Raw genomic sequence first — 27,876 nt, forward strand, 5'->3', positions numbered from 1 at the left:
GCCATGAGCCTTTGAAGACCAGGGGAAGCCTGTTGAGTAAAAGTGATGTGTTTGGATAGTAAATTAATGAAGGGTAGATCTAAGATGCTAAGTTCATCTTTATTGTCACCTGGGAGTTTTGTTTTTTGAGAGCGTTTCAGGGCTGGAGAGATGGCTCAGCAGTTAAGAGCACTATCCCTTCTTCCAGAGGTCCTGAGTTCAATTCCCAGCAACCACATGGTGGCTCGCAGCCATCTGTAATGGGATCCGATGCCCTCTTCTGCCCTGTGGATATAAATGCAGTAGAGCACTCATACATTAAATAAATAAAATTTAAAAAAATAGATTCACTTTGAATGTGAATGGAACCACCCTACATGTTAGAATCTCGGAATGGAGGGGGAGGGGGAAGGGGAGGGGAGGGAGGGGGGAGAGAGAGAGAGAGAGAGAGAGAGAGAGAGAGAGAGAGGGGAAGCCAAGGATGTAGGAAAGGCAGCTGCATACTCCCAGCTCAGTCAGGCTTGGTGGTTCACGGCCATCATCTCACACTCAGGAGGCAGACGCAGGAAAACCACAGAGAGTTTGAAGTCACACGAAGAGTGAGACCCAGTCTAAATAAAATACAAAACAAAGGCAACAAAAGCAGGAAGCCCCCAGTGACATACTTCCTGCAACTAGCCTCACCTCTCAGAGTGTCTATTACCTCCCAACGGCCCCGCCAGCCTCGATGAGACGTCTAGTACACAGTTTTGGGGAACATTTAACATCAGAACAGTAACATTGTACAAGTAATCTGTTTCTTTCCGAGATCAAATATATACATACTAAGATTGTAGTGACAATTGTATACAATAGGGATATACACCTTAAATAAGTGAATGCTATATATAATTTCTATATCCAAGCACCTTTAGAATGCAGTGGAATCATAAGATCAGGTTGGTTTGCTCAGCCTGCGTACCTGTGAAGACTTGAAGGAATCACAAACTCCACTAGGTAGAGAAGACAAGCAAAGGTTCCAGACAAAGACAGAAATGACGCAAAGGCAGTAGGGAGCTTGGGAAAGCAAACCATAGAGCTTCTCAGTCCTCGGCAATGCAAATGAGAGTCAGAGGTGGAGGGCACTGAAGGACAGGACCGCGCCTGTTTGAGCAGGAGGACCAAATCATGAGAGGATACTTAGTCAAGCTAGTTTTCCGCGAAGAAAAAGGAAAAACAAAACAAAGGTGCTTTCTCGGAGAACATTCTAGATGGGGCAAAGGGGAACGTGATCTGGAGCCAAGTGAAACACAACTTTAACCAAGAAAGTAAGAATCAAAGCTACGTCTAGTGCCCCTCTGATCGCTTGCCTTGAAGCAGCTCCTTGGACAGCTAAGGTGCACACCATCACCCTCCCAACAGAAGAGACCGCCTGCTAGGGGAACCGTGGCGTCCCGTGGTTCCTCCTCCCAGTTCACTTTCAAAATCTTTAAAAGATTCTCTCCCCTCACGAGATAAGGATTGGTTAACTTGACATGTCCTCTGTGTTCTGAATCCTCAGTTGAGTTCCTGCTACTAGGTCAACTCTCAATCCCTACTTTTTGATACAGAAATAAGAAAACTGAGCCTCATAGAAAGAAGTAAGTTGTCGGGCAATAAATTGAACATAATAAGTTGACTCCATAACCACCTTTTTAAACTACCGTGATTACACCAGAAACGTAATGTTCCAGGCCAGGTCCCCTCCCGGGACTATACTACGGCAGTGGGGACAGGGGAGGAGACTGAATTGTGGGATTTGGCGCTGGATTAGATGTCAAGGGGTAATAAAAACATGCAACCTAGAATAATTTTAGCTTTTAGATTGGGTAAGTAGTGAACTTTTTCAGGAAAAATAAAGACTCTGGGTTACACAGAAATAGGAAAGAGGACCATAGTGTTAATACAAGTAAATTCAGTGGGGACCGGGGAGCTGGACAGAACGACAGAAAAGAGCTTAACTCTGAGGTAAACAAGCGTTTAACACTGCGGGGGGGGGGGGGAGGGGGTTGGTGGTGGCGGTTTGGGTTTCGGTTTTTTACTTCGAAACAAGGTAACCCTGGATGGTATTAAACTCAGAGCACTTCTCCTGCCTCAGCCTCACAAACCATGGGATTACAGGAGTCAACCACTAGTTCATTGGCAGCAACATTGGAAGGCAGACACTCAAACTCGCGAAAACCCTTTGAATAAGCAGGCTACTTCGTTTTTTTCCAAAAATTTCTAGACCGTGACTATCGCTCACACAAGTGGCCAACAGTGTGGAACGTGGTAGCACCAGGGCCGGGCTGGGCAGGAGGGCGCGAAGGCACCCAGCGGCCCGTGCACGCTGCAGCAGCACGCGATGGCAGGGACTATTCCCTGGAAGCTCGCGCCCCAAACGACTCCAACTCCCTAAGCGAAGCCTCCGCGCGCCGCTCGTGTCCCCGCGACCTCCAGCCCAGAGGGGGCGCTGTGGGCCGCCAGGTGGGGCCACGGCGCGAGCGCGCGGTTTCTCCCTGGTGCGCATGCTCGCCACCGCTGCGGGCTGGCCTTTTTTTTTTTTTTTTTTTTTTTTCCGGGCCGCCCCGGCGGCTGCGTACTGGCTGTGGGATGGGAAGTGAAGCCCCAGCGAGCGGCTGTGGTGGGGCTGTGCGGAGCAGCCAGCGGGAGGCGGCGGCGGCAGCGCGGCGGTGAGCAGCCGAGAGCGCGGAGCCGGGCGGAGGAAGCACCTGCAGGCACAGGCGGCGGCTCCACCATGGCGATTCGCAAGAAGAGCAACAAGAACCCGCCGGTGTTGAGCCATGAATTCGTGCTGCAGAATCACGCGGACATCGTCTCCTGTCTGGCGATGCTCTTCCTGCTGGGGCTTATGTTCGAGGTGAGCCCTCCTTCCCGGACCCCGGGACCCCGGACCCGGGACCCTTGGCCGGGTCCGCCGACCCTAGAGTGCCGGGCCGGAGCTGCGCAGCCCCCCGCGGCCCTGCGGCCCTGCGGCCCCGGCCCGGCCCGCCGCCCCCTCCCGCGCCGCGCAGTTCCTGCTTCCCGCGAAGGGTTACGTGGCAGCCGGCGAGGGGCCGGCGGGGGCGGCGGGCGCGGCCGTGCTGGCCCTGCGCGGTGGGCGGACCCGGGGCCGGGACAGCGGGGCTGGATGACTGACAGGGACCCCCCCCCCCCCCCCGCCGCTCGACCCCGACCCACAGCCGCGGCCGCAGCCGCGGCCGCCGCCTGCGCGGAGGGCTTGGACCGGGTGCTCGCACCCGGTGGCCCCTCGCCCGCCGACGGCCGCTTGTCCAACTTTCTGCCTGGGCTCTCTGTTCCCGGAGGATCGGGTCTGATCCCGACGCGAGGCTCGCAACAGCTGTGTTGAGGAGTTGAGAGATTTCATTTCTTGAAGCAGAGGCGACGAGACTGTCAGGAGTGTGTAAATTCTCTTCCCACATATCTGAGTATTTTGATGACTTATTTAACAGCTGTTGAATGTGGGTAATAAAGTTTGCAAGGTGAACCTGTAACATCCTACATCCTACGGGTTTTTTCCACCCTCCTCAGTGCTTCCGCCCACTCTCCCCCTCTTCCATTTTTTTTTTAAATCTGTAAGCCACTGAGTCTCATTAAATATATTGATATATTGATGGTTATCATTTTGTCTCCTCACCCCCTGGCATGTAACCTAGTGAGGATAAATATTTTATCATCCATTTTTACTAGTCTTTTTATGGTGTCGAGAATAGAGCCTTAAAGGTTTGAGTTGAAAGCAAGGAACTACTGGAATGAAACAGTGATGAAAGGTGCTTACGATTTTTTCTTTTCCATAGCGCTAATTTGGTGTCATTAGGTAACTTTCTATGTTATCTTTCTTCTCTTCGAAAAGACTTTTCTAAATCTACATGTAAGTACTTCTTGTCCCTGATAGTGTCACAGATGGTTGTAGCCATGACTAAGGAGGTGGCAGGGTAGAACCAGTCAAAAAGCTTACTAGTTAACCCAAATTTGAGACGCAGTTTGGCCTCCCTTACAAATGAACTATATACATCACTTGTACAGGCCTCATAGCTGCTGTTGAAGAATCGGATAACTTGGCTTGGAGAAGTCTGACAGAATTTATTATATGAGTGGGTGGTATTTGAAATCTAGGGTTTGCTTGTGGCTCTATGGTAAATGCTTGCTTTGATTATTGGTTGTAGAATGAATCCAGGGCTGGTACAAGGCCGGAGCCTTTATGCCTGACCTGTACCCCAAGTCTCTAGTGCAGGCTTGCTTGTCTGCTTGCTTCCTTGCTTGCTCTGTCACTTCTATGTGGGTCAAAAGTATGGCTCTGGGTTCAATTATAAGCAACATACAAAATGCTAAATATCTGTTATCTCTGAATTTATGAAAAATGTTTTCCTGCTCGAGTATCAAAGGCACTAACGACATGGACGTGGTTAGTAGGCACTTGTCACCATATGCAGGAGAGTTGTGAATTCAAATGCAGTGGCAGCTACACAGTGAACGCCACCTCTGATGATGACTGGTCAGCTCCACTTAGGAGAAGGAGCTAACAGCTCCCGACGTGAGCTTGTAATTTAGGGGTGCGGGATCTGCTGAGCTTATTCGAAGTACTGTGAGTGAAGTAAAATAGACAGCAGAAAGCTGGACACTTAGAAATGCCACAGCCTCTGTTTTTATGTAAACTTCTTCCTTATTTTTTAGGATGTTCAGTATTAGATTAATGATTTTTTTTTTCTTTTTGGAGTCTTTCTGGGTTGTCCTGCCTGTCCTGAAATTTGTTAACATAGTCTAGGTTGGCCTCGAACTCCTAAGAACCACCTGCCTCTGCCTCCTGTGTGCTGGATTAAAGGTTTCTAACAGTAAGTGTGCGTTTTAATACTAAATAGAAGCCTTTAAATCACTCCAGAAAGGCCTGAATGTTCAAATGCTGAACAGAGCAGGGCAGCCTGTGCAGGTTAACCATATGGTAAAGACGCAGGTTCTGAAAGCACTTTGTTCGGACACAGAAGACACTGACGGTGTGGGTTTTCACTGTGCGACTTTGGAAATAATTGCTATTTAATCTCAGTCTAATTGTAGAAGTACAGTGTGTGTGCATGCCGAAATAATAGAGAGAGTTTTGCAGAACTATGAAGCCTTTTGTGCAAGAATACTGAAATATTAGGGGACTTGTGGTTAAAATAGAAGAAGAAGAAGAAGAAGAATAACAAGGAATAACAAGGTGTGTTAGCAGCCAAGCAGGCAAGCACTGGGGAGTACTCTACAAGCCTACACTCTGCAGCTGATTCACATTAGAGAATATAGGAACTTGGGTTTCCCTGTCTCTAAATGGGTTCTTCAAAGGCGTAAGCTAACTGATACCCATAGTGCCTCGCTCAGTGTTTGGTTATTCCTTGGCAGTTCATCCAGGTTGGAAAACAGATGACAGAGGTTTTAGACTCTCAGTCAATCAATATCTCTCTCCCTCCCCTTCCCCCTTCCTCCCTCTCTCAAAAGGTTAAAGAAGAAGTAATCTGTTTGAGGGAAATATTTGACTTTAGGAACTTTTTATTATACAAATTTTATAAATTTTTCTAGATTCATGTGTGCATCTGTGCATGCTTGAACACACAAACCTTTAAACCACAGCACACGTGTAGAGATCAGAGGACAACTTAGGGGAGTCAGGTCCCCCTCCCCACCCCACCCCCGTGTGTGTTCTAGGGGTTGAAGCCATCAAGCATGATGGCAGGTCTCTCTGTGCACTCACTCACCCACCCACATGTTTTATTAGCTTGTTTTTAGTTTCAGTTTTAAGTGTTTTACATGAGGAGATGTTTTGCCTGCATACATGTCTGTGCACAACTTGTGCCCTGGAAGGTTAGAAGAGGATGCCAGGGCCCCTGGAGTTGGACTTAGACAGTTGTGAACTGCCATGTGGGTGCTAGGAAGCAAACCTGGAACCTCTGAAAAAAGTAGCAAGTTCTCTTAACCACCGAACCATCTGTTTGACCCCTCGCTTATTAAACATAGATTGACCTAATGTCATTTCTGTCTGTCTTGGGGAAAAAACTTGTATATAAATTGATGAAGGAGAATATGGTAGAAATTCACACACCCTCATGAGTCCAGTGTGTACTTAGCCATGCCCACCTCTAACAGTACACACACCCTCATGAATCCAGTGTGTACAACAACCATGCCCACCTCTAACAGTACACACACCCTCTTGAATCCAGTGTGTACAACAACCATGCCCACCTCTAACAGTACACACACCCTCTTGAATCCAGTGTGTACAACAACCATGCCCACCTCTAACAGTACACACACCCTCTTGAATCCAGTGTGTACAACAACCATGCCCACCTCTAACAGTACAGAATACATCTCATCCTTATAATATTGGACACTAAGTTCTCACTGATGGCCACTCCCAAAAGAACCCTGAAATTTTATGACTTTCCATATGAAAACTTGGATCTCTCCTTAAATGTGGTAACCTATGTAAGATAGAGCGAAATTAATTTCACTTTTTTCCTAGGAGTAGATAGTAGTATAAATGTCCCAGAGGGCCATTTTTGCTATTTAGTACAATGAGCGTGGGGATGGCGTGTTTATAGTGTAAACCAGTGAGCTCACTGCTGACTTGCCAAAGCACTGCTGGATGAAAGGTGAAGCTTGGGAAAGTGGGGGCAGCAACAGTGTTGGTTTCCTCTCTACGTTCTTTGGTGGGTCTCGCTCCTGTTGTTTTTCTCCTGTCTTCCTACCTAATGTCACATGCTAAGCCAGCTGGAAGCCAGATCTTAATTTTATTTAGAAGCCTTGCATAAAAGGATAATCTAATTTTTGTTGTGTTTAGAATTTGGTACTGTATTTATCTTTGAAGATTTACAAAGTTTTCCCTCACCATGGTATCTGACCTCCTCTTACAAACTGGAGATGGGAGGCCGCAGAGGAGACAGTGCAGATCTGCAAGCATCCCTGTCCATCTGATCGCTGCGGCACACATGGGAGCTCGAGGACAGCCCTGAGGAGACTCTGTGTCCCTTTACCCTGTGTGCTCAGGAATCAAACTTAAGTTGGCAGCCTTGGGGCAAGCACCTTTGCCCTCCAAGCCTTCTTGTCAGCCCCACAAATCTCAACCTTAAACCATTTTTAAACCTCATGTAGACAGACAGACAGACAGACAGACAGGGAAAGGGAGAAGGCGAGGGAGAGAGAGAGAGAGAATCCTCACTAGACTGTACGTGTCACATCGGGGTCAGCTCTCTCCTTCTAGCACAGGAGTCCTTCCCAGAGACTGGATTTGAGTGACAACCAGCCATGCCCACCTAAACCCAGGCCCCTCACCAAGTTTTAATACAGTGTCTTTATGAGTGGCCTCATATCCTCACTGTGGACTAAGTCCCCTCCCCCACACCCCTTCCTGCCCGCCATTCTTTTGCCAACTGTCTAGCTAGCCGACGACATTGGCCTAACTCTGCCTCTCTCCTTTCCTGCAATGTATTCATTCACTCTCGTTGCTTTGCCTTTCCTCCTAAAAACTTTCCTTGGCTAAAGGAAACCCACTGCGTCTTATGCTCAGGAACCGTGTTCAGTACCCCAGGGGTGCCTGCACGTGGTTCCTCACATTTTACTACACTGTATGTTCTGTGAGTTTGCTATGCATAGCATCCATGATGGTTTAGTAAACCAAGTATTATGAAAGACTAACAGCGTTAGTCTTTAGTCTAACAGTTCCACCCCAGGACCAGTTCTCTGAAGCTGGCTGGCCTCCTGTGTTCAGCCTTACGATGATGGGAGGTTACCAGGACACACACGTGGCCCTGACAGCCATGCAGCCTCTGACGGGCCACTGGTGCCTTCCCGGGGGGGACAGTGCAGGTCTCATCACGTATCTCCCTATAATACAGTTCAAACGTGACATTCCTATCACAGTCTCCTTGTTTTCAAGGCTGCTGCAGACCACAGGTAAATGAAAACCGTGAGGAAGGGAATGACTGCTCTTGCTTTTCCTCACCCTTCTCCACCCCCACCCTCACTTTCCTTGCCTGTGTAAAACAAGCTAACCTCTTGAATGCTGGGATGGCAGCCATGAATGCACACCTGGCTGATTCTGCCTTTTATATGCATCTCAGCTCAGGGTTCTAGGAAAGTAATCATCCACATGTTCATAGTCTCACATTAAGTTTTTACTGCAGACGTGGTCTGCAATCTGTGTACTTGTCTTGGCCGGCTGCTCTCCCAGTGAGAACGATGTAATGTCATCATGCAGGTCCCCATCCCCTTAGCAGGCAGCGTGCATACCCCCATACACACTCATGCGGGGAAACACCCCTGTAATGCTAGGGGGAAGACGATTTTAGCTGTAACATTAGCTTTACTTGTCACATACTGAGAGAGAGAGAGAGAGAGAGAGAGAGAGAGAGAGAACGAGAGAGAACGTGTACGTGTGTGTGTACATACACAGGGTGGGAGGGGTGGATGGATCCCTATTCTCGTCCTGTTCCCCCTTCCCTCCCCCATATATAGATTTCTTCCTTCACATGAGTAAGACAGTTCCGTCAGTGACTCATGACATGCTACAGTCAAACGTGAATTGCATTCTTAGAGCTGAGTCCTATCTTCAAAGCATCCCATGGAATATATACAGACACTCCAGAATTTAAAGACAAAACAAACCAAGTCCAAGTTGCTTTGGATCGTAGGTGTGTGTGAATAAGAGCGGCTTAGCTTGTGCCGCCCTCATTGACCCAGGAGGAAGCACTCGAGAGCTCTCTTCAGCATGTCTTCCCATTAGTCCCTCTTTCTGGCTGTGTACTTAACCCCTCCCCCCAGAACTATCTGTGAGCCCTGCACAAACTCATTCCTCCACTCCTCAAAGCAGCAGCATCGTGACCAGCTCAAGACTCTTGGGATTTCAGTCCACACAGTGTGACCCTTATGCACCTCACTCGAGCTGTGACCATGATGAGTCCGTCCCACTGTCCTCATCACACCTGTGAAAACTCACCTTTGTCAATCCGTCTGTCTTTGAGGAGTTTTCCTCTTGGCTTTGGGGATGCCAGGTTCTTCATGATCTTTCTGTCACCAGCATTTCTCTTCGGTCTAGGATACCATTGGCTTTCCCATAATTCAGTGTGGGGAGTCAGACCCTCGTGAGTTGACCCCACTGCTTTAGGTCTGAAGCAGAGTGAGACAACAGCAGGCCCCAGGTGGGACAGCAGCTCTTCCCATTATGTCACAGATGGAAAGAGGAAAGAGAGCCTTGTCTCCCAGGCCCACCTGAAGTGACCAGCCAGGCTCACTCTCACTAGCTTACATGAACCCTAGGTTTTAATAGTCCATGCTGCGTGGGGCCCAGGAGACACTTCCCAAAGCATGACAGGCACTTGAGTTCTGGCGCTGTCTGTCCTCTCTACAGACACTGCACACTTGCATAGATGATGGGTAAAGTCCCATAAATAGTAATTCCCAAGTCTTCCTCTAAGTCCTGCCTGCTTGGTTTTTATTGGGTATAAGCCGCCCGCAACCCTTTCCAACCATGGATTTGGTGATCTCAATTGGTGGTCAGTCTCTCCCTTGCGTTCTTGTGTCCCATATTCTTATTAGTATTTGCCACCTCGGTGTGTACAATGGAGCACTGGTAAGTGATGTGAGACTCTTTCATTTTGCTTACCAAGCCGCTCTCTGCCTCGTCAGTTCCTCTGTCCCACCAGCACTGGCCTAGTGCCCACCGCAGTTCTTCACGGGCTGTCTTGCATGTTTGCCTGCGGTATCCTTCTTCCATTTATTGTGTAACACTGATGGACTCTGTAGCATTTTAGAGGTGCCGTGCTGGGTTCTTCTTTAGAATTACATTGGTATTCATCAGCTGTACTGCATGGGGGTCAGCAGACAAGCTGCAGGAGTCCGTTCCTCCACCACACAGGCAGGCTCCTGAGATTGAACTCAGATTGTCAGGCTGGTGACAAGGGCCCTTATGACTGAGCCATCTCGCCTGCTTCCCCATACCAGGTCTGGGCAGACCGTGACTGTGTGCTGCAGCACGGCCCCTCAGACAGCACTTACTTCATGGTAAAGGCCAGTGTGGTCCTGCCGTAATGTGTGACTTTATGAAGAGGAAGTCTCACAAAGGAACTGCCCACTCTGGGAAGACAGGGAAGGTGCCCTTGAAAGATACGATGAGACTGAGCTCTAAAGAGAGAAGACTTTCCAACAAAGAAATCCTGTGGCAGGCCCAAAGGTAGATGCAGCCGTCGGAGATAGAGTGCAGACCACACTATCCTAGGAAGCCAGGAACCCAAGGAAGGAATCTTGGGAGGTAGAGCAGGGAACATAGCCATGCAGTTGGAAGTTGATTGTGGCAGCAATGGGGACACTCCAAGGGGGCAAGAGACCCATTTATGCCTGGCAATCTTAGGACAGAAGAACCAGCTGCTCCTTAAAGCCTTTCAGGCATACTGAAGCAGCTCGGTGCTGTTGTGTGCTTGTCCATCCTGATTCGTGCACTCTACTCACCTTAAATTTACCTGTGTTTACCTCTGCTGCCTTCCTCAGCCCCTTATGCACCTTGGGAACTTCAAACAAGCTCTTGCACCATGTCTCCGAAAAGCATTTCCTACCCCAAGGAAAAGCAAAGTGCTTAGAGTTCTTTAGTATTTTAACAGTTTGTTTGCCGGTCCTGATGAAACCCAGCGTCTTACCAAGGGATTAGTTAATTCATTTGAACTTTTTTTGGGGTGGGGGGAATGTTAACCATACAGATTAGTCACATGGTCTAAACCACAGAAAAACCCTTCGGTGAATTGCCCACCAGACTCTACTTTTGATCCGAAGTTTCCACTGTGCCTTCCCAGCAGGCCACAGAAAAGGGGACCTTGCTTCTTAGAAGTGGAGACAGACATTGTAATCTCTTCGCCCTGGTACGTTCGTTTGGGAGCGATTCTTGAGTGATGTCTTCCGTGCTTTCTCTCTCCAGATAACAGCAAAAGGAGCCATCATCTTTGTCGCCCTTCAGTACAACGTTACCCGCCCTGCAACAGGTGAGTATTAACTGGACCGCAACTGAACAGACTTGGAAGTGTCCGCGGACACTGGAGTCTACACTAACTCCTCCTAAGACTCTATCTTATCCTGAGCAGTGTATGAAGCAGTTTTCTGTGTTCGCTGTTTATTATATGCTTGGCGCATGGTCCCGAAGCTCCATCAGAGAGTTCTGGATTGCTTCCTCCGAGCCTTTTCTAAAGGGCATCCTGAGCGTAGGTGTTCAGTCAGGATCCCTACAGCTGAGGTGGGCTGCCTCAGGTTCCTGCCCTTTCTTCTATTCTGTACCAGGAACGGGACTTGTTCACACTCATTCTCTTCATTTTTGTTGAATTCTGCCTCTAGACAGTATTTTGACTGGAGAACATATTAGTAAAATCTAGGAAATATCAGATAATTATGTCCAAACTATACTTTTATTTTAGAAAGTTGTATTTCCAAATTATGCTGTGTAAAAAGTAAGTTGCCATGGGAAGCCGGTTGCCTCTGAGGGCAGGACTGTGGTGACTTTCATAAGAGAGGGAAGATGCTTGCTTAGGGAAATAAATGGCAAGTATCTGGTGGTGACCTGCCCTGGGGTGTCCCTCCGAGAAAGAGAGAGGGACAGGATGAGTTTGTACTGCTGTGTGGAGCTTTATAAATGCTCGATTTAGTGACAGAGGATATTGCTTGAGGGGGTAGTGTCCTGTGGCACTAAAGAGTGTCCCTAAGCAGACCCCCAGACTCCAAGAACAGGTGTCAACAACTCAAAAATAGTATATTTGCTTTGAGAAATTAAAGCAAATTCAAAAATTAAAAGAACTTTTAAGTGGTAGTTGCATCTCTCTGGTGCTTAGAGATCAGAACCAAGGCAGAGGAAAGTTAAATTGGCTTCTGTCAGGATCATAATGGAGGGTCAGCAGGTTTGCACGTCCAGCCAGGGCCTACTGAGGCTCCAGAGAAGACAAGATAGTAGCCCAGGCAAGGCTGCTAGAGCATGGCTCCCTTCCCCTGTTTTTGGTTTCTGGTGGCCGTAACTAACATGTGTCAAGTCTTTTGTAAGTAATCCCTGAAGTTTTGGGTTGTAGAAAGCCTCTTTGGTTGTCATTCCCTCTTGGCTCAAGACCGTCGGGGAGACCCTCTGTAGAAACTGTACTGGGTTAGCCACCTCCTGTTTGTTTCCATAACTATGTTGTACCGAGTGCTGTTTTCATAATCTCACGTATATTTTTGTGTGTGTGTGTGTGTCCTTTTTGGCCTTCAGAAGAACAAGCTGCTGAATCAGCATCCCTTTATTACTATGGTATCAAAGATTTGGCTACAGTGTTCTTCTACATGCTAGTGGCGATAATTGTTCATGCCATAATTCAGGAGTATGTGTTGGATGTAAGTATACAATCTCAGAAATCCCCATTTTGTAAAACACCACTAGTTCTCCATCTGCTGACCCTCTTATAGTAAGTGTGTTTGTCTTTGTCCGCCATTGCTAACAGATGCTTTTATTTTTAGAAAATTAACCGACGGATGCACTTCTCCAAAACGAAGCACAGCAAGTTTAATGAGTCCGGGCAGCTCAGTGCGTTCTACCTTTTTGCCTGTGTGTGGGGCACATTCATTCTCGTCTCCGTAAGTGTGGCCTCTGCTCACGCATGAGCGCAATTAAGAGTCTCAGTCTGGCTCTGCTGTTTGAGAAGCCTCATGTTTTTAGGCATGGGATGTCATTTCTGTATCTTGTCATTACTTGCAGATCTCTGTTCACAAAGAGGGTCTCATGTCAGCAGTGAGTTCGCCTGGGTTAGAGAAGCAAATATGTTGTTAGTTATTCCCTCCGTGAACACTCCAGCTTCTCCCAAGCAACTTAATACATTTTCAGGTCCAGCAATCAGAACCTTCAGCTCTCCTTAGTGAGAGGGAAGCAGTATCCACTTTAGTGTTCAGTTCCAGCACCTTCCGTTCATATCCCATTGCATGGCTTTACACACTCTGAGATTGTTAAGCACATTAAGTTGTCCTGGTAGAAATCAGTAACAGGCAAAGTAAGATGGCCGGATCTAACTGTCAGTATCAGAGATCTATTGAAACTCCGCACTCCAACCCAGTGCCCGTCCCATCTTACTGATGTAAGAGTTAAAGGGGAAATGTCAGCTTATTAGTGTGTGCCCGCGCGCGCGCACACTATAAATGTTTTATGTGTGTAGTAAGGGTTACAGCAGTAAGGTATAGTCGTCTTAGAGTCATCACCTAAGGTTTGGAGGGAGTTTTTGCGTTGTTTCTTGTAATTTTCACCAAACATATCTAGCTTTCTAAGGAAAAGGTTTGCATGACAGTGTATGAGTTTGCATCATTGTGAACTTCGCCAAGAAGTGGTTTTCAGTTCTCTGATTGCATCAGCAAATGCACCTTCGAGAACGGGGCCGCACCTTATGACCTCTTGTTCCGTCAGTGCAGCCTTAGACCTGTACTTCCTTGCACAGGGGCTCAGGCTACTGCACTGGACTGGAAAGCCGGGTATTGGGTCTACTTGGGGTTATGTCTCAGGCTCATTTTCACTTTGCTGACCTAAGCAATTCAGATCACATCAGACAAACCGAAGCATTTGATTTCCACATGCTCTTTGGAACCTTTTGTGAGGAACTGTAAATGTTTTCATGGTACTCACAGGTAATTATCCTTCCTGTCTCTTAGGAAAACTATATCTCAGACCCGACGATCCTGTGGAGAGCGTATCCCCATAACCTGATGACGTAAGTTATTTTTTACTGGCCTTTCTTAACTAAAGACTTCTTTTCAGACAAGTGGGGTCCACTGGTGTGGTTCTCCCCTAGCCTTCATAACACGTGCAGTGGTGCATCGCCCGCAGCCTAGGATGGCGGCGGCATCACCCCGACTGGCATGAGGAGAAAGAGCTGAGTGCTGTTCCTGTCTGTCTGTTACCTTTGCCAACCCGAGACAACTGATCGTAACACATTTTAAAAAGAGTATTTTATGTGTGACTGTTGTGCCTGCACGTATGTATGTGCACCTCCATGTGGCTGGTGCCAGAGAAAGTGGGAGAAGGCTTTCGATCCCCTGGGGCTGGAGTTTTGGCTGGTTGTAAACCGCCATTGAGAGGGGCTTCGAATCAAGCCCAGGTCCTCTGGGGGAGCAGCCTGTGCTCATGAGTGCTCAGCCAACTCTCAGCCCCTGATTTTAACAATCTTACTGGGTGATCTCTTTCTCGCACCTTTATCCTTCCCATCGGCACGTCTACATTCTTCTGTGCTCTCTTTCTTTCTTTCTTTCTTTTTTTTTTTTTATTATTATTAACTTGAGTATTTCTTATTTACATTTCGAATGTTATTCCCTTTCCCGGTTTACGGGCCAACATCCCCCTAACCCCTCCCCCTCCCCTTCTTTATGGGTGTTCCCCTCCCCATCCTCCCCCCATTGCCGCCCTCCCCCCAACAATCACATTCACTGGGGGATCAGTCTTAGCAGGACCCAGGGCTTCCCCTTCCACTGGTGCTCTTACTAGGATATTCATTGCTACCTATGAGGTCAGAGTCCAGGGTCAGTCCATGTATAGTCTTTAGGTAGTGGCTTAGTCCCTGGAAGCTCTGGTTGGTTGGCATTGTTGTTCATATTGGGGTCTCGAGCCCCTTCAAGCTCTTCCAGTTCTTTCTCTGATTCCTTCAACAGGGGTCCTGTTCTCAGTTCAGTCTGTGGTCTCTTTCTTTTCGTTCCTTACCCCCTGCTTCTCTTATTCCTTCATTTCTGCTCAGTTCAATCAGATTCTAAGGCTGGGGTTCTTCTTCTTGCTTGCATCCTGAATGTGTATATATTGCTTCCAGGAGCTTCTTGTCAGGGTGACGCAGTTCCCTGCTGCATGAGAATTTACCCTGCTGCTTTGCCAGCAAGGAGGCCCTTGCATCCAGCATGGTCTGTCTGGTTTATATTTATGTAGCATCTGCAAATAATTTAGGTTGTTTCTAACCATCCCACAGATGTGAGTCCTGCTTTGTGCCCTCCCCGTCAAGACTGTGTACTTCTCTCAACAATGGAGCTGTCTCTCTTCTTTCTACTTGGGAAGCTCTAGGCACTTCCAACCTAGACAGTTCTCATCGCATATTTGGTGGTCTAAAATCTAGAGAAAAATTCACAAAGCAAGGTTGTCACGTGCCCATGAGCATACCTGTTTTAAACGCTTTCTGAGTCATACATGCAGCCCCTTTCTGAGTCATACATGCAGCCGTGTGTCTTCTAGAAATGGTGTCAGGTTGGCTCTCCCACTCTACACTCAGGGAAGAGGGAGAAGATGACCAGGCAGAAGAGGCAGAGGCATGTGGTATACAGAGGAGACTGCCGAGTCCAAGACGGGCTCCCAGGAGCCCTCCCAGCCTCAGCTCTGCCTTTCCTGCCTCTGTTTCCATTTGTCTGCATTCTTCCCTGTTGCAGCCAGGCAGAAGTAATAGCTCACTAAGGGAAGCATGCCCACTTCCAGTGACTTGTTGGGCCATTGCTTTGCCCTAGCTGAGATAGTGGGTTTCCTTGTGACACTGGGTGGCCTTTTTGCCCCATTTCCCTGTTGATGTGTGAAGCTTTGTAGATCTGTCCTTAGGTAATGGACAGACAAGGGGTTCAAGTTCTGCATGCTGTGGCTTTGCCCGTTTTTGCAATGACACAGTTGACTGAATGGTGGGGAAAGTGTGCGAGCCGGCTGCTAAAGGGCCACCTAAAGACGGGCAGGCGCTGTATGGGTGACAGCAACAGCTCAGCCACCCACCCTCTCCTGGGCTCTGGCACGTCTTTGGTTTTTGGTTGTTCTTTGTTTTCTTTGTTTTGTTCTTAAATTCTATATTTTTACTTCCTCAGATTTCAAATGAAGTTTTTCTACATATCCCAGTTGGCGTATTGGCTCCATGCATTCCCTGAACTCTACTTCCAGAAAACCAAAAAAGTAAGCTGGATCTGTAATATTTTGTTCTTTAACTTTAAAAGTTTGGCTTGTTGCTGGGCAGTGGTGGTGCACGCCATTAGTCCCAGCACTCGGGAGGCAGAGGCAGGCAGATCTCTGCCTTTGAGGCTAGCCTGGGCTACAGAGTGAGTTCCAGGACAGCCAGGGCTACACAGAGAAACACACCCTCTCTTAGAGAGAGAGGAGAGGGGGAGGGAGAGAGAGAGAGAGTGTGAGTGTGTGTGTGTGTGAGTGAGTGTGTGTGTGTGTGTGTGTGTGTGTGTGTGTGTGTGTGTGTGTGTGTCATTGTTAGCCCTGAATGTGCCTGTGCCCTTGGCCTCAGCTCTGTTTCTGTGTTCCACCTCCCCCTCATTCAGAATTTAAAACTCCCAACTATTTCTTTAAAAAAAAAAACAATCCACTTCTGATGTTGTTAAACTTTTACATTTGGCTGATTGCTCACTTTTAAATTAGTGGTAATTTAAATTAAAACTTAACCAACTTTTTTTTAATGTGTTAGCTTCCTCTTACTGTTTTTTATCTTTTAGCAATTTATTTCACAAGTAACTAGTTGAATTTCAACTAGCAGTTCTGTATGTAAGCCTAAAAGAAGAAATCTGTGTTGACAAAGTAAACTGCAGTTAAATTTTCACCAGGGAAGCCCTTCCTGAGAGGGGTGGGTGGGGCAGTCCTCTCCAAGCCTGTGGGAGAGGCCTGTGCTCAGAGAAGTGGATCAACTACTGGAGCCCTCCATGCCCCCTTTCTGGAAGCTGGGGTCAGTCACCAGCTGTACACAGTCACCGCCCCACTCCTTCTCCTGGCTCCACAGAACCTGCCCAGCCTCACTGCACTGTGCTGGGGTGGGGTAGGTGGGTGCTTTCCTCTGTAACCTCCCCTCTCCATTCTGTACACTTTGCCTTACACTTCCCATGTGAAGGCTGCTCTGTCAGGATTACCTTTCCCCTACGAGAAGTTAGTCCAATAGTTCTTTATTCTTGTGTAGGAGTAGTTTAATAAGAGTAATAATAATAAGCAACCCACGTGGGCTTCACTTGAAAGTAATATCAGGGAAGGGCAAATGTGTACGGAGGGATCGGAAGATACAGTTCCTGTCTTGTATGAATGACTGAGCTGAAGTTAGCTGCACGTGGGTACATTTTACTTTTTGTTGGTTATGTGGCTTACACTTGCCACAGAAAGAAGGTTTGGTCTTAGCTCCCTTTAAGAAGTTTTCCTAAGTGCATTTATCACAACCACTTACTGACAGATTTATCTCTTCCCTGCTAAAGTCCACAGATAGTCTTTAAAAAGCATGTAGTACACATAGGCCTTTCCCCTCTGGTCTGTGCGTGTGCCAGGCGTCTGCTAGGATTGATGAGCAAACTACCAAAGTAGGAGCCACGGACTCTGGCACATGGTGTTGTTTTATAAAGAGCAATGCTTTGCCAGTTGATCAGACAAATTAAGGTGAGGGCACTCGTTTTTTGGAATGTCTGAAAAATTATTAGGCCCACAATTTCCAGGAGCCCTTCCCTGTCTGGTGAGCTCCTCGTGTGAGACTTGGGTCTTCTGGGGCTGGGCTGTGCAAAACAGGAGCTGCCAGCCACAGGAGAGAAATGAAAGTAACACAGTTTTACTTCATAGTTACACTAGCCGTATTCAACGCCCCTTATCCCTGTGAGGCTCACAACTGTCCTTTTGTATAGAAGATACACACACACACACGCACACACACGCACACACACACACACACACACACATTTTTAAACATGGTTTTTCTGTGTGGCCCTAGTCTGGTTTGTAACTCATGATCTTCCTTCCTCAGTCTCTCCTGACTAAGGGGAAGTGATAGATGTGTGTGCCACTATTTGTGAATTGGACAGATTAGGGAACGTTGGTGTAATTGTGAAAAGCTTTGTTGGACAACAGTCTAGAGACTATCATAGTTTCTTGATGATTGGCTACTGGACAGGGCTCAACTACTATAAGCTCTCTTTAGGTGTCTGCATACCTGTGGGAATAATACCTTTGGATTTCATTATTGATCCAAGTCTATCTCTTGTGCACTGACCCTGGTGAGCAAAAAAGGGACTTTTCAAAGCAGTCGTTCCTTTAGCTCCTAGAGCTCTTTCTTATCGGTTGCTGCCAGATGGCACTTCTCCAGAAGTGTGGTCTCATTTTTATGGACTAATTTGCATAACTTAGAACTTAACTGAAACTATTTTTAACACTTACACGTGACAGTTGAAAGTAACTGTTTCAAGTAATTAGCATAATTTGAAAGTAACAGCTGCATATGTGTTAAACCGTTTCTTAAAATTTGCTCTATGAAATGTGTTTTGGAGAGAAATCTTTCCTGGAAGAAACTTAGTGCTGTGACTGCTTTGCAGCAGTCTCACAGCCAGAGGGGGGAGTAAGAAAGGACAGTGTGAACATTGGTGGGGGGCTCTCACAGGCAGAGGGGGAGTAAGGACAGTGTGAACATTGGGGGGACTCTCACAGGCAGAGGGGGCAGTAAGAAAGGACAGTGTGAACAGTGGAGTGGGGGGAGAGCTTAGTGCTCTGGATGGGAATGTTTAAGTCATGCGACTTCAGTGTGCCCACGTCTCCTTTAGCCCAGAAGATTGGCAGTGCCACTTCTTAGCCAGGCCCTATAGTGTGTAAGTAACCACAGTGCCAGGTACTGGGGAGGCTGAAGTAGGGTTGTGTGGGCAAAATAAGGTGGGACCCTGTCCTTAGCTAGTTTGAACTTGGAAGCAAATGTTTTGTTGCTGGTAATTAAATTAGCTTTGATTACAGATAATAGAATTGATTGTTATATCAAATGTTTATAAATGGTTTTCCCATCCCTGCTTATTGGCAGCCTCAGTCAGACACACCTCTCTAACCTCTGCTGCTCACCCCTCCAGCCTCCCTCTGGACTTCTAAAGCTTTCTCTGAGTTGGTGCCTGACCTGGATCAGAATCTTAAGGTGGCAGTGGTGCCTTTCACAAACATTTATTATTACTCAAAATCATCAGCAGATACCATCCCCGTAACACAAAGCTTTTTAAACCCGGTTTAATCTTTACATTTTGTAAGTCCACGTGTGATCACTTGTAATAAAGCTTGTGTTGTCAAGAAATGTTTTCTTATGAAAATAAAAATCTACAAGAGTTCTTTAATAAAAAGATCCCAGAAGAACAAATAGAAGTTTCGGAATTCATAGTTTAAACATACCAGTTTTTTTTTCTTTTTTGTTCTTTTTTTTTTTTTTTTGGTTCTTTTTTTCGGAGCTGGGGACCGAACCCAGGGCCTTGCGCTTCCTAACCAAGCGCTCTACCACTGAGCTAAATCCCCAGCCCCAAACATACCAGTTTTTAAAGATGTATTTACCTTATTTATATGAGTCCACTGTCGCTGTTCAGACACACCAGAAGAGGGCATCGGATCCCATTACAGATGGTTGTGAACAGCCGTGTGGTTGCTGGGAACTGAACTCAGGACCTCTGAAAAAGCAGTCAGTGCTCTTAACCTCTGAGCCATCTCTCCAGCCTGAGATTATCCAAATTTTATGTCAGTCCACAATTTCCTTCTTGCTATAGCTGTATGGACATCAGTGTTGAGAGTAAAATGGCCAAGCATGGAAGGACACATCCAGAATCACACCACAGAACTTTCTCTGAAACACTACTAAATGACTCACTGTTAGAAACATTTTGTGTGTTAATCATAAGCAAAATCTCACTGTGGCTTCTGGTAGAAAAGGCAATTCTCACAACAAATAAGACAACAGAAAAGAGCGTGCAGAGAACACGCACTCCTGCTTCTCCCGCTGTGTCTGGCTAGCCTCTAGTTTCCACAGCTGTGATGAGCCGTCTTCCCACAGGTGACCTACTCACAATTCACCACAGACTGCTCTCTGAGCTGCTCAGACAGCCAGTTCTACCCAGCTGCCTCGGTTCTCTCCTTTTCCCCACACCAGAGACCGGCACAGATTGAGTGTGGTTGTCAGCCCCGCACCTGTGAGCCCCAAGGGCCCCATGGCCGTGCTTCCAGGAAGACTGGAGAACAATGTGGGGCTTGCCCTGGTTCAGTGCCCTGAAGTAGTCATGTCCTCAACCAGCTGTTTCTACTTAGCCTTACTCGTAGCTGGGATTCGTGTTCTCCGGTGCCTCTCTGTTCTCGCTTCGATATTCCCTTGGTGGTATCTTGGGCTTCAGATGCAGAGTTGAGCTGACTTGTCCAAGACCACAGCCACGGGAAGCAGAACTTAGTTTTCCTATGTTCATCGTTGCTCTGTGGAACCCTGGAGTAGGCGAGCACTGCCGCGCAGACCCCTGTTTGTGCACAGTTGAGGGAAAGTCCCCCCTGAAAATTGTTGTCTGAAAGCTGTTGATGCTGCGTTAGCATCCCAGGGAGTTACTGCTTGTGGCCATGGATTTTGGTGATGGCTTTACCTGCCCCCATTACTGACTTGGTCGGTGACTAGCAGAAAGGTCGTTTGGATGTAAGAAATGCATTAAGGCTGATGCCATTAAAGCGGAAGTGCTGACCATGCTGTTCACCGGTGCTTTGTCTTTGCAGGAAGATATTCCTCGCCAGCTTGTCTACATCGGTCTTTACCTCTTCCACATTGCTGGGGCTTACCTTCTGAAGTGAGTTGGGGTTTGGCCATGGGTGTGGCTGGCAGGTAGCGCGCTAATTTGTCTGAGTTGGTAATTAGCCTTTCTTCTTTGTGTTTCTTTCAACAGCTTGAACCATCTGGGCCTTGTTCTTCTGGTGCTGCACTATTTCGTTGAATTTCTTTTCCACATTTCTCGTCTATTTTATTTTAGTGACGAGAAGTACCAGAAAGGGTAAGTGCTGTCCTCTCTTTGGGGATTTGCAGTCAGTGACTAAGTTGTTGTCATGCCTGTGTCCTTGAGAATTCTACAGTTGCGTTAGTAGTACATGAAAAGGAGGCAGAACCACACTTAATATTTGTACTGTGGACTGGAGAGATGACTCAGTGCAGAGGACCTGGGTTTAATTCCCAGCACCGACCTGGTGGCTCAGCCATCCGTAACCCCAGTTCCAGGGGATCCAATGTTCTCGTGTGGTCCCAGCAGGCACTATGCGTACACATGGTACACGGACAACACCCACATGTTCACATAAATGAGTAGATAAATAGTTTTAAAAACCAGTGTTCATAGTCTATACTCTATTCTTCCAAATAGTGTCTCTCAGCTGGAAGGACACTGTATTGGACCGAGTGTCTCTGAGGCTGCAGTATCACGGCTTTCTTTTGAGAAAAGGAGCAATAAAGAAGAAAACGTTCAGGAGAAAATAAAGGGACAGCCTGGTGCTACTCAAAGACCTAAGGTTGTCTCTAGAAGCACAGAAAGGTGTAAGGAGAGAACCAAATCCACACAGCTGCCCTCTGACCTCACATGGCATGCATGGGTCCTTTCCCCTGCAGCATGCACACCATAAAGGAAATTGTTTAAAAACGGAAAGAAAATAGAAAATGGCTGATATAGTCTTAAGGCTATGGAAAGACTTTGATAGAGACTCAGATGGGAAGGTAACTTGCAGCAGGTGACGTCTGTGGCCCTCTGAGAAGGGAGTTGGTAACGGTTGTTTATAGCAGCACTGGCTTGGCCCCGTGCTCAGCATGTTGCAGTCGCTCACTGTAACATAAGTTCTAAAGCACATTGTGAGTACTTCACAGTGAACAAAATACTCAATTAGTTCTGGAAAACCTGACTATGGTATCCAATGCTGTGAACCTCTGATAGGATGCCACATTGTGTAGTGTTTCCCAGGAATTTGAATACAGAAATCCTTTTGCAGAATAAGAAATGCTGTTTTTAGGGACTAGAAAGATGGTTCGGTGGGAAAATGCTTACAGTGCAAGCAATAGGACCCAAGTTCAGATCCCTAGCCCCATATAGAAAGCCAGGTATGGGGTAACAGTGAGATTATTCCAGGGCTGGGCGAACCAGGCTAGCAGTCAGTGAATTCTCTTTTCAGTGGCAGACCTTGTCTCAGTAAGGTGGGGATAACTGAGGAAGACGCCTCACTGATCAGTCTTCACAGGCTCAGCCACACACGTGCACGCCCAGAACACGCATTTGCTCAGGGGGATCTAAGTCCCTAAGAACCGTCTCTAAAACGGTTTTCTTCTGTGACTTTGCTTGTCTTCCTACAGGTTTTCTCTTTGGGCGGTTCTTTTTGTTTTGGGAAGACTTCTGACCCTAATTCTTTCAGTCCTCACTGTTGGCTTTGGCCTGGCAAGAGCAGAGAACCAGAAGCTGGACTTCAGTACTGGGAACTTCAATGTGTTGGCGGTTAGGTACAGTTCCTTTCCCCTCCCACTGTTGCTGGCCGTGCTGTCAGCCTCACCTGTCGCCTGTAATGAGTGAGGGGTACCTGGGGGCTGTTGTTGCTTTCTGTCCACATGGGACGTACTAAAGCCTTTGCTTAACCTCTAAGATGGATTTCTCAGTAAATTCCTTAGCATTAAGCATCAACAGAGTCTTCATCATTATCCAGATCATGGTAGAATACTTTATCCGTGGGTTTTCTGACATAGTCTAACTTCTGTGCTGTCCTCGGCCTGCCTTTCAGGATCGCGGTCCTAGCGTCCATTTGCATCACTCAAGCCTTCATGATGTGGAAGTTCATTAACTTCCAGCTTCGGAGGTGGAGGGAACATTCTGCCTTCCAGGCCCCTCCCGTGAAAAGGAAACCGGCTGTGACCAAAGGCAGGTCTTCCAGAAAAGGAACAGGTTGGTATTGACTTCAGTCGTGAGAGCACAGGTAGAAGCTATAGCTACGGGGCTTTTGCGTCCCAGAGCTCTGCTAGGTAGTTCTGCACACGGAACAGAGCAGCGTGCGGTCAGCCGTGACTGCTTCGTGGCACAGTGTTCCTCTGTGTGTGTTGGGAAGAGGCGTCTGTGCCGTCTGGAGGTCAGAGGCCCCTGGGAGGCCGTTCTTCCATCTCCCGTGGGCTCTGGGGATCGACTGACAAAGCAGCCAATCGCTCAGATTCCGTGTCAACCATAGCGTAATATTTTTACATTTTTGTAAATTACATTTTTATTTATGGAGGGCGAGTGTGCACAGGCCTAGGTGTGCATGTGGAGGGCAGTGGACAAGGCTGGGGGAGCAGCCCTTTTCAGCTTTCTGGGGCCTGGAGGCGGAGCTCAGGCCCGCCCGCCCACCCACCTGGCAGCCGCACCTTCTCCTGCTGAGCCGTCAGGCTACGTGTGTGAACATGCCATACTTTGGCTGGCTGGAGGACATTGGGGTTCTGTGAATTTTTTTTAGCAGTAAGGTGAGGTAAGCAACCCTTGTCTTTGTCTGCACACTCCTCCGTTGTCTCCTGGGTGAGCATCTGCTGAGGAGCTGCGGGTCATTAGGGCGAGCCAGACTGTTGCTGCATAGTGACACCATGTTAGGGAGCTGCACCTTCCCAGCTTCGTTCTCTCCGTGATGAAGTTTAGGATGAGACCCATCTGAGCTCTGGCCTCTGCCAGATGTGTTTAAGAGCCTGCCACTGTGCAAACAGTGCAGTGCTTTGCTGTGTTATGTGGGTAGACACCCCCTTGATGTGTCTGTGTGGTTGGGTAGCTCACTGCCTTGCTGTGGTGAGGGGTGGGTAGCTCACTGCCTTGCTGTGGTGGGGGGGGGGGGGGTAGCTCACTGCCTTGCTGTGGTGAGGGGTGGGTAGCTCACTATCTTGCTGTGGTGAGGGGTGGGTAGCTCACTGCCTTGCTGTGGTGATGGGTGGGTAGCTCACAGCCTGGCTGTTTTTACAGGCTCTGGAAGATTCTCCAGTTTTTTTCCTTTTCAGGTTTTGGTCATTTCAGGTGTCTAGCATTTCTGTGTGAGTTTTAGGACCCTCCCTTTAGTGTGTGCAAAAAGCACTTGGAGTTTTGCTTCAGAATCCTTTAATCTGTAAATTGCCTTGGGGAGCATGAACAGGGATGTCTTTCCATTTATTCCGCTCTTTAATTTCTTCCAATTAAATTTTATAGTTATCAACCTAAATGTCTAGAACTTTGATTAAATTTCTCCCTAAATATTTTACTCTTTTGGATGCTATAAAATAGAATCATCTCCTTAATTTCATTTTCCGATTGTACAGTGCAAAGTATACAAGTGCAGTCGATTCTGCAAATCGATCTGGTCTCCTGCAGTCTTTGATGGACTTGGGTTAAGTGGTTTAGTGAATGTGAGTTCTTTTGGATCATCTATCAGTGAAAATAGTTTATGCAGTTCCTGCCAATCCAGAATCTTCATGTTGTGTTGTCCTGAGTTGAGAACAGGATTGGCATGGTGCAGGTGTAGAGACCCACAAGAACGCTGCTGTCTTGCTCTCTGCCTCTCTCCCTTCAGACAGGGCCTCTTACTGAATCTGGACTGAGGATGGCAGCCAGTAGACCCAACAGTCCTCCTGTCCCCACTGTGGGACACAAGGAGTTACAGGTCCTTGTGTTCACAGCAGTCCACGTGGGTGGGGACATTTGCAGTCCTTCCTCAAGTTGATGCTGCAAGGACTGTCCCCAGCCCCCTCTCCTCTTTCCTTCCTGGCATACACCCATGTTAGGGACAGATGATACTGTACCTTTGCTCTGTTGGTTTTGATTGTTTGGTAGGATTTTTTCCATCTGTTCCTATAAAAGAGTGTCCTATAATTAGCACGTTTCCCCCTTGTCAGTTCTGCTAGCTTTATAGACAGCATTAAATCTGTCCGTCCCTTGGTCAGTCTGGTGCTGTTAGCTGTTGGGAGATTTAACAGTGACTCCATCTTTGCAGGTTTACACTCCAGATAAGGAACTAAGTCTCTGTTTAACCTCTCCCTTCCAGCAACTTGTGATTTTTTTTTTCAAGAATTTATGCCTGTTTTTCTTCTTAGTCAAAACCCCAGCATGTTAAGAGCTAAGATGTAGCTCAAGGTAGGGCACCCACCTAGAATCTGTGAATTCCAGGGTATAAGATCCACCACTGAGGGCTGGAGCGATGGCTCAGCGGTTAAGAGCACTGACTGCTCTCTAGAGATCCAGAGTTCAATTCCCAGCAACCACATGGTGGCTCCCAACCATCTGTAATGGGATCTGACACCCTCTTCTGGTGTGTCTGAAGACAGCAGCTACAGTGTACTTACTCATATACATAAAATAAATAATTCTTTAAAAAAAATTTCTAGTGCTGAAACAACGCAAAAGTACTTTTAAGTCTTTCTTGATTATTTTTTCTTTACATGTTTGTCTGTCTTTACTATGTCAGTTCCTACTCACGCTTCCAGCTCTAAGTTTGGTTGGCTCTTTTGCTGTTGGGGGTCCCCTTCTTGACTTCTGGTCATGGTCTTCACTGCTCCTTGAGAATCATCCAGAGTTGAGGGAAAACCATCTCCTCATCCTGTGTTGGCTACACTCCTCAAGCCTTGAGCGCTGTTTGGCTCCAAACACTTCCTAGTTGTTAATTTGGTTTCTCATTGGAGCCATAACTTTCCTGCTTGTCCTCTTTCTGGTGTCTAAATTGCACTGTGATTTAAGACTACCCTTCAAAGGATTTTCCTTCCTAAAATTTGCTGAGACTTGGATTACAGCTCAGCCTGTACCCAAGTTCAATAAATGCTTCTGTGTGCCCCACAGGTCACATATTCTATATATGGATGTGAACCCACATGCTCTGCCTCCCGCATGCCAGGATTGAAGTGTGTGCTACCACAGCGGGCTCACTGTCAGTTCACCCTCAGCTGTAAATGCTTCCATCCCTAATAACGTTTCTGTTTTATAAAGAAATAACCCAAATGGCTTTGCCATGCAGTGGGAGAGAGCCCCATGTCCTGTGGGGACTGCTGTGGAGGAGTATGTTTGTGAACATTGTGAGTTCACCAGTCCCCTGCCCCGCCCCTTCACTCGATTTAATGGCACTCACCTCCCTTTAACTTCCTGCTCCCAAGCCCTCCTTCACATTAGAGATCACAGATTTTCCCTGAGACTTTGGGACTTCACCCCGTCCCTGCAGAGACGTTGTGACTGACAGTTACTGCTCTCATTAGCTTATGATGCCAAGAACAACGCCCGCTGTCATGTCTCGTTTCAGAGAATGGTGTGAACGGCACGGTCACGTCGAATGGAGCCGACTCTCCTCGGAGCAGGAAAGAGAAGTCTTCCTAATGGGCCGGAAACTGACTGACTGATGTCCCCCAAAGAATCTGCTTTCTACTCTGTCCTTCAGCACTAGCGACTCTTCTGTTCTTGAAAATACAGTTTGCTCTTTGATTTTGCTGTTGCACTGTTCCTGCATTGTGAGGGGCGTCTGAGGGGAGGGTGATTGATTACTCTGAGGTGATTGATTACTCTGACTGAGAAATACTTTAGCTTAGACTCAGCTACCTGCCTTCAAATAGTTTAGGGACCACCTTTTTGTTTTTTTGTTTTTCCTTTTTGTCTTTAATGTTTTTCCCTAATGGTTTAGGGAGAAACCATTTACAAACACCCCCCCACACACACACATAACCAGTGAACATTTTTCTTGCTCTCACCAATTTTTTACAATATTATAGCAAGGTGACCTGTTCTAGGAAGGTCGTATTTTTTAAGTTGTCTTTCAGGGTGAAATGGAAATACTATAAAGTCAGATGTCAAACTTTTAATGTTTTCAGTGTTCTCTAATTTTTAGGAGTTTTTTGTAGCCTTTACACCTGAAAAAAAAAAAAAAAGATTTGTAAAATCACCCAAATAATTGTGTGCTTTATTTTCTAAGTCGTGGTTGTACATGCTACATCCCATTAAAATGTCCTGATAGCCGCTGCAAGGTCTGTTGTCATCTACTGGAGCAGATGTCTCGTTAGCATAAGGAAGTGAAGTACTTAGGAAGTAAAGTCTGTGCATTTCAACATTTATCGTCTGGCAGTCAGACAGTGTTTCCTGTGAGGAGGAATAGTCAACTCGTGTAGCCCTTTTGATATGTTTAGTACCTAACCGGGCTGCTTGTAAATTTGATGCACATAGCATCTTAATGAGATAGCAGTTAACCTGCAAGCCCTTTAAAGAAGTAATGCCTGTTTGATTTACATCTGTAGAAAACAGGTCAGGTAATTATATTTGGGAAACTAATGCACTAACTTTAAAGAAATTGAAAATTCAGGTGGATAGTCTTAACAGAAGACATGCTTTATGTTATAGCTTTGGACCCATCTTTAATTGAGAAATGTTTATCTGTATAAAACATATTTTTGGATAAATATATATATATATATATTTGTATCTACAGAAAGGCTCTAAACGCATTTGAGTAAAATCCTGGTTCCCTTTTCTACGCCTGTCCTCGCACCCTGCGCTTGTTCTGTCTGCTGTTGTCACAGCACATGCAGTGCTCCATCCGTCCCTGTTTCTCACTCTGTCACCAGCTAAACAATGTCCGTGCCATGTTGAGTATATTCGCTACAAGCCTCAGCCTGTGGGTAGGTTGCCATGCTGCTGGAAAGCTGTTCTTTCTCTTCTCTAGGTGTTTACCTTCTTCCTGGGAAAAGTAGTCGCTCTCGGTAGCAGTACCAAGTTTCAGTGGAACCAAATTTCTGCCCTTAAAACTGGCATTATATTGAACGATACATTGAGAAATCAGTCGAATAAAAAATTTTTACTTTCACATGGCTGCTTCCTGGACAGTTCCTTCACTGTAATGTTTATGCTGTTTTGAACATATACTCTCATTAAAGTGTACTATTAAAAGATGAGTCTATTTTTGATAAGCAAATACTCTTTCCTGGTTACCCTAGCAGTACTGGCAATCGGGGTTTAGTAACCTTGTTTCCTCCTCTAACTGGAGCCATTCTGATGTAGCTGCAACACTTGTGTCCGGTGCTTTAGGCCACAATTCTGGGCGAGAGGAAAGAAATCACACAGGTAGACACAGTGCAGTTACTTCCCAGGACCCTGTAGAAAGTGCTGAGACTGGCACTGTGACCTGGACAGGGCAGGAAAACC

General features: G+C 46.9%; 1 protein-coding gene across 1 annotated transcript; it reads left to right on the top strand.

Annotated features, from left to right (window-relative positions):
• Positions 1-2,578: 2,578 nt before the first annotated feature.
• On the top strand, positions 2,579-27,538 carry Tram1 (translocation associated membrane protein 1). The gene is made up of 11 exons (NM_001007701.1): positions 2,579-2,857; positions 10,934-10,997; positions 12,242-12,363; positions 12,487-12,603; positions 13,663-13,721; positions 15,829-15,913; positions 20,477-20,547; positions 20,644-20,748; positions 22,086-22,229; positions 22,505-22,665; positions 25,991-27,538. The coding sequence occupies exons 1-11, from the start codon at positions 2,735-2,737 to the stop codon at positions 26,062-26,064; spliced, it is 1,125 nt and encodes a 374-aa protein (NP_001007702.1). The 5' UTR covers positions 2,579-2,734; the 3' UTR covers positions 26,065-27,538.
• Positions 27,539-27,876: the final 338 nt, after the last annotated feature.

The sequence above is a fragment of the Rattus norvegicus genome, chromosome 5 (assembly GCF_036323735.1).
Source record: "Rattus norvegicus strain BN/NHsdMcwi chromosome 5, GRCr8, whole genome shotgun sequence".
Lineage (NCBI taxonomy): Eukaryota > Metazoa > Chordata > Mammalia > Rodentia > Muridae > Rattus > Rattus norvegicus.

What these genes read in the sequence shown, in the direction of transcription:
- Tram1 (NM_001007701.1), top strand. Translation starts at nt 2,735, where the DNA reads ATGGCGATTCGCAAGAAGAGCAACAAGAACCCGCCGGTGTTGAGCCAT. An exon ending in CGTTACCCGCCCTGCAACAG is followed by an intron (nt 10,998 to 12,241) that starts GTGAGTATTAAC and finishes TTTGGCCTTCAG; the next exon opens with AAGAACAAGCTGCTGAATCA. An exon ending in GACGAGAAGTACCAGAAAGG is followed by an intron (nt 20,749 to 22,085) that starts GTAAGTGCTGTC and finishes GTCTTCCTACAG; the next exon opens with GTTTTCTCTTTGGGCGGTTC.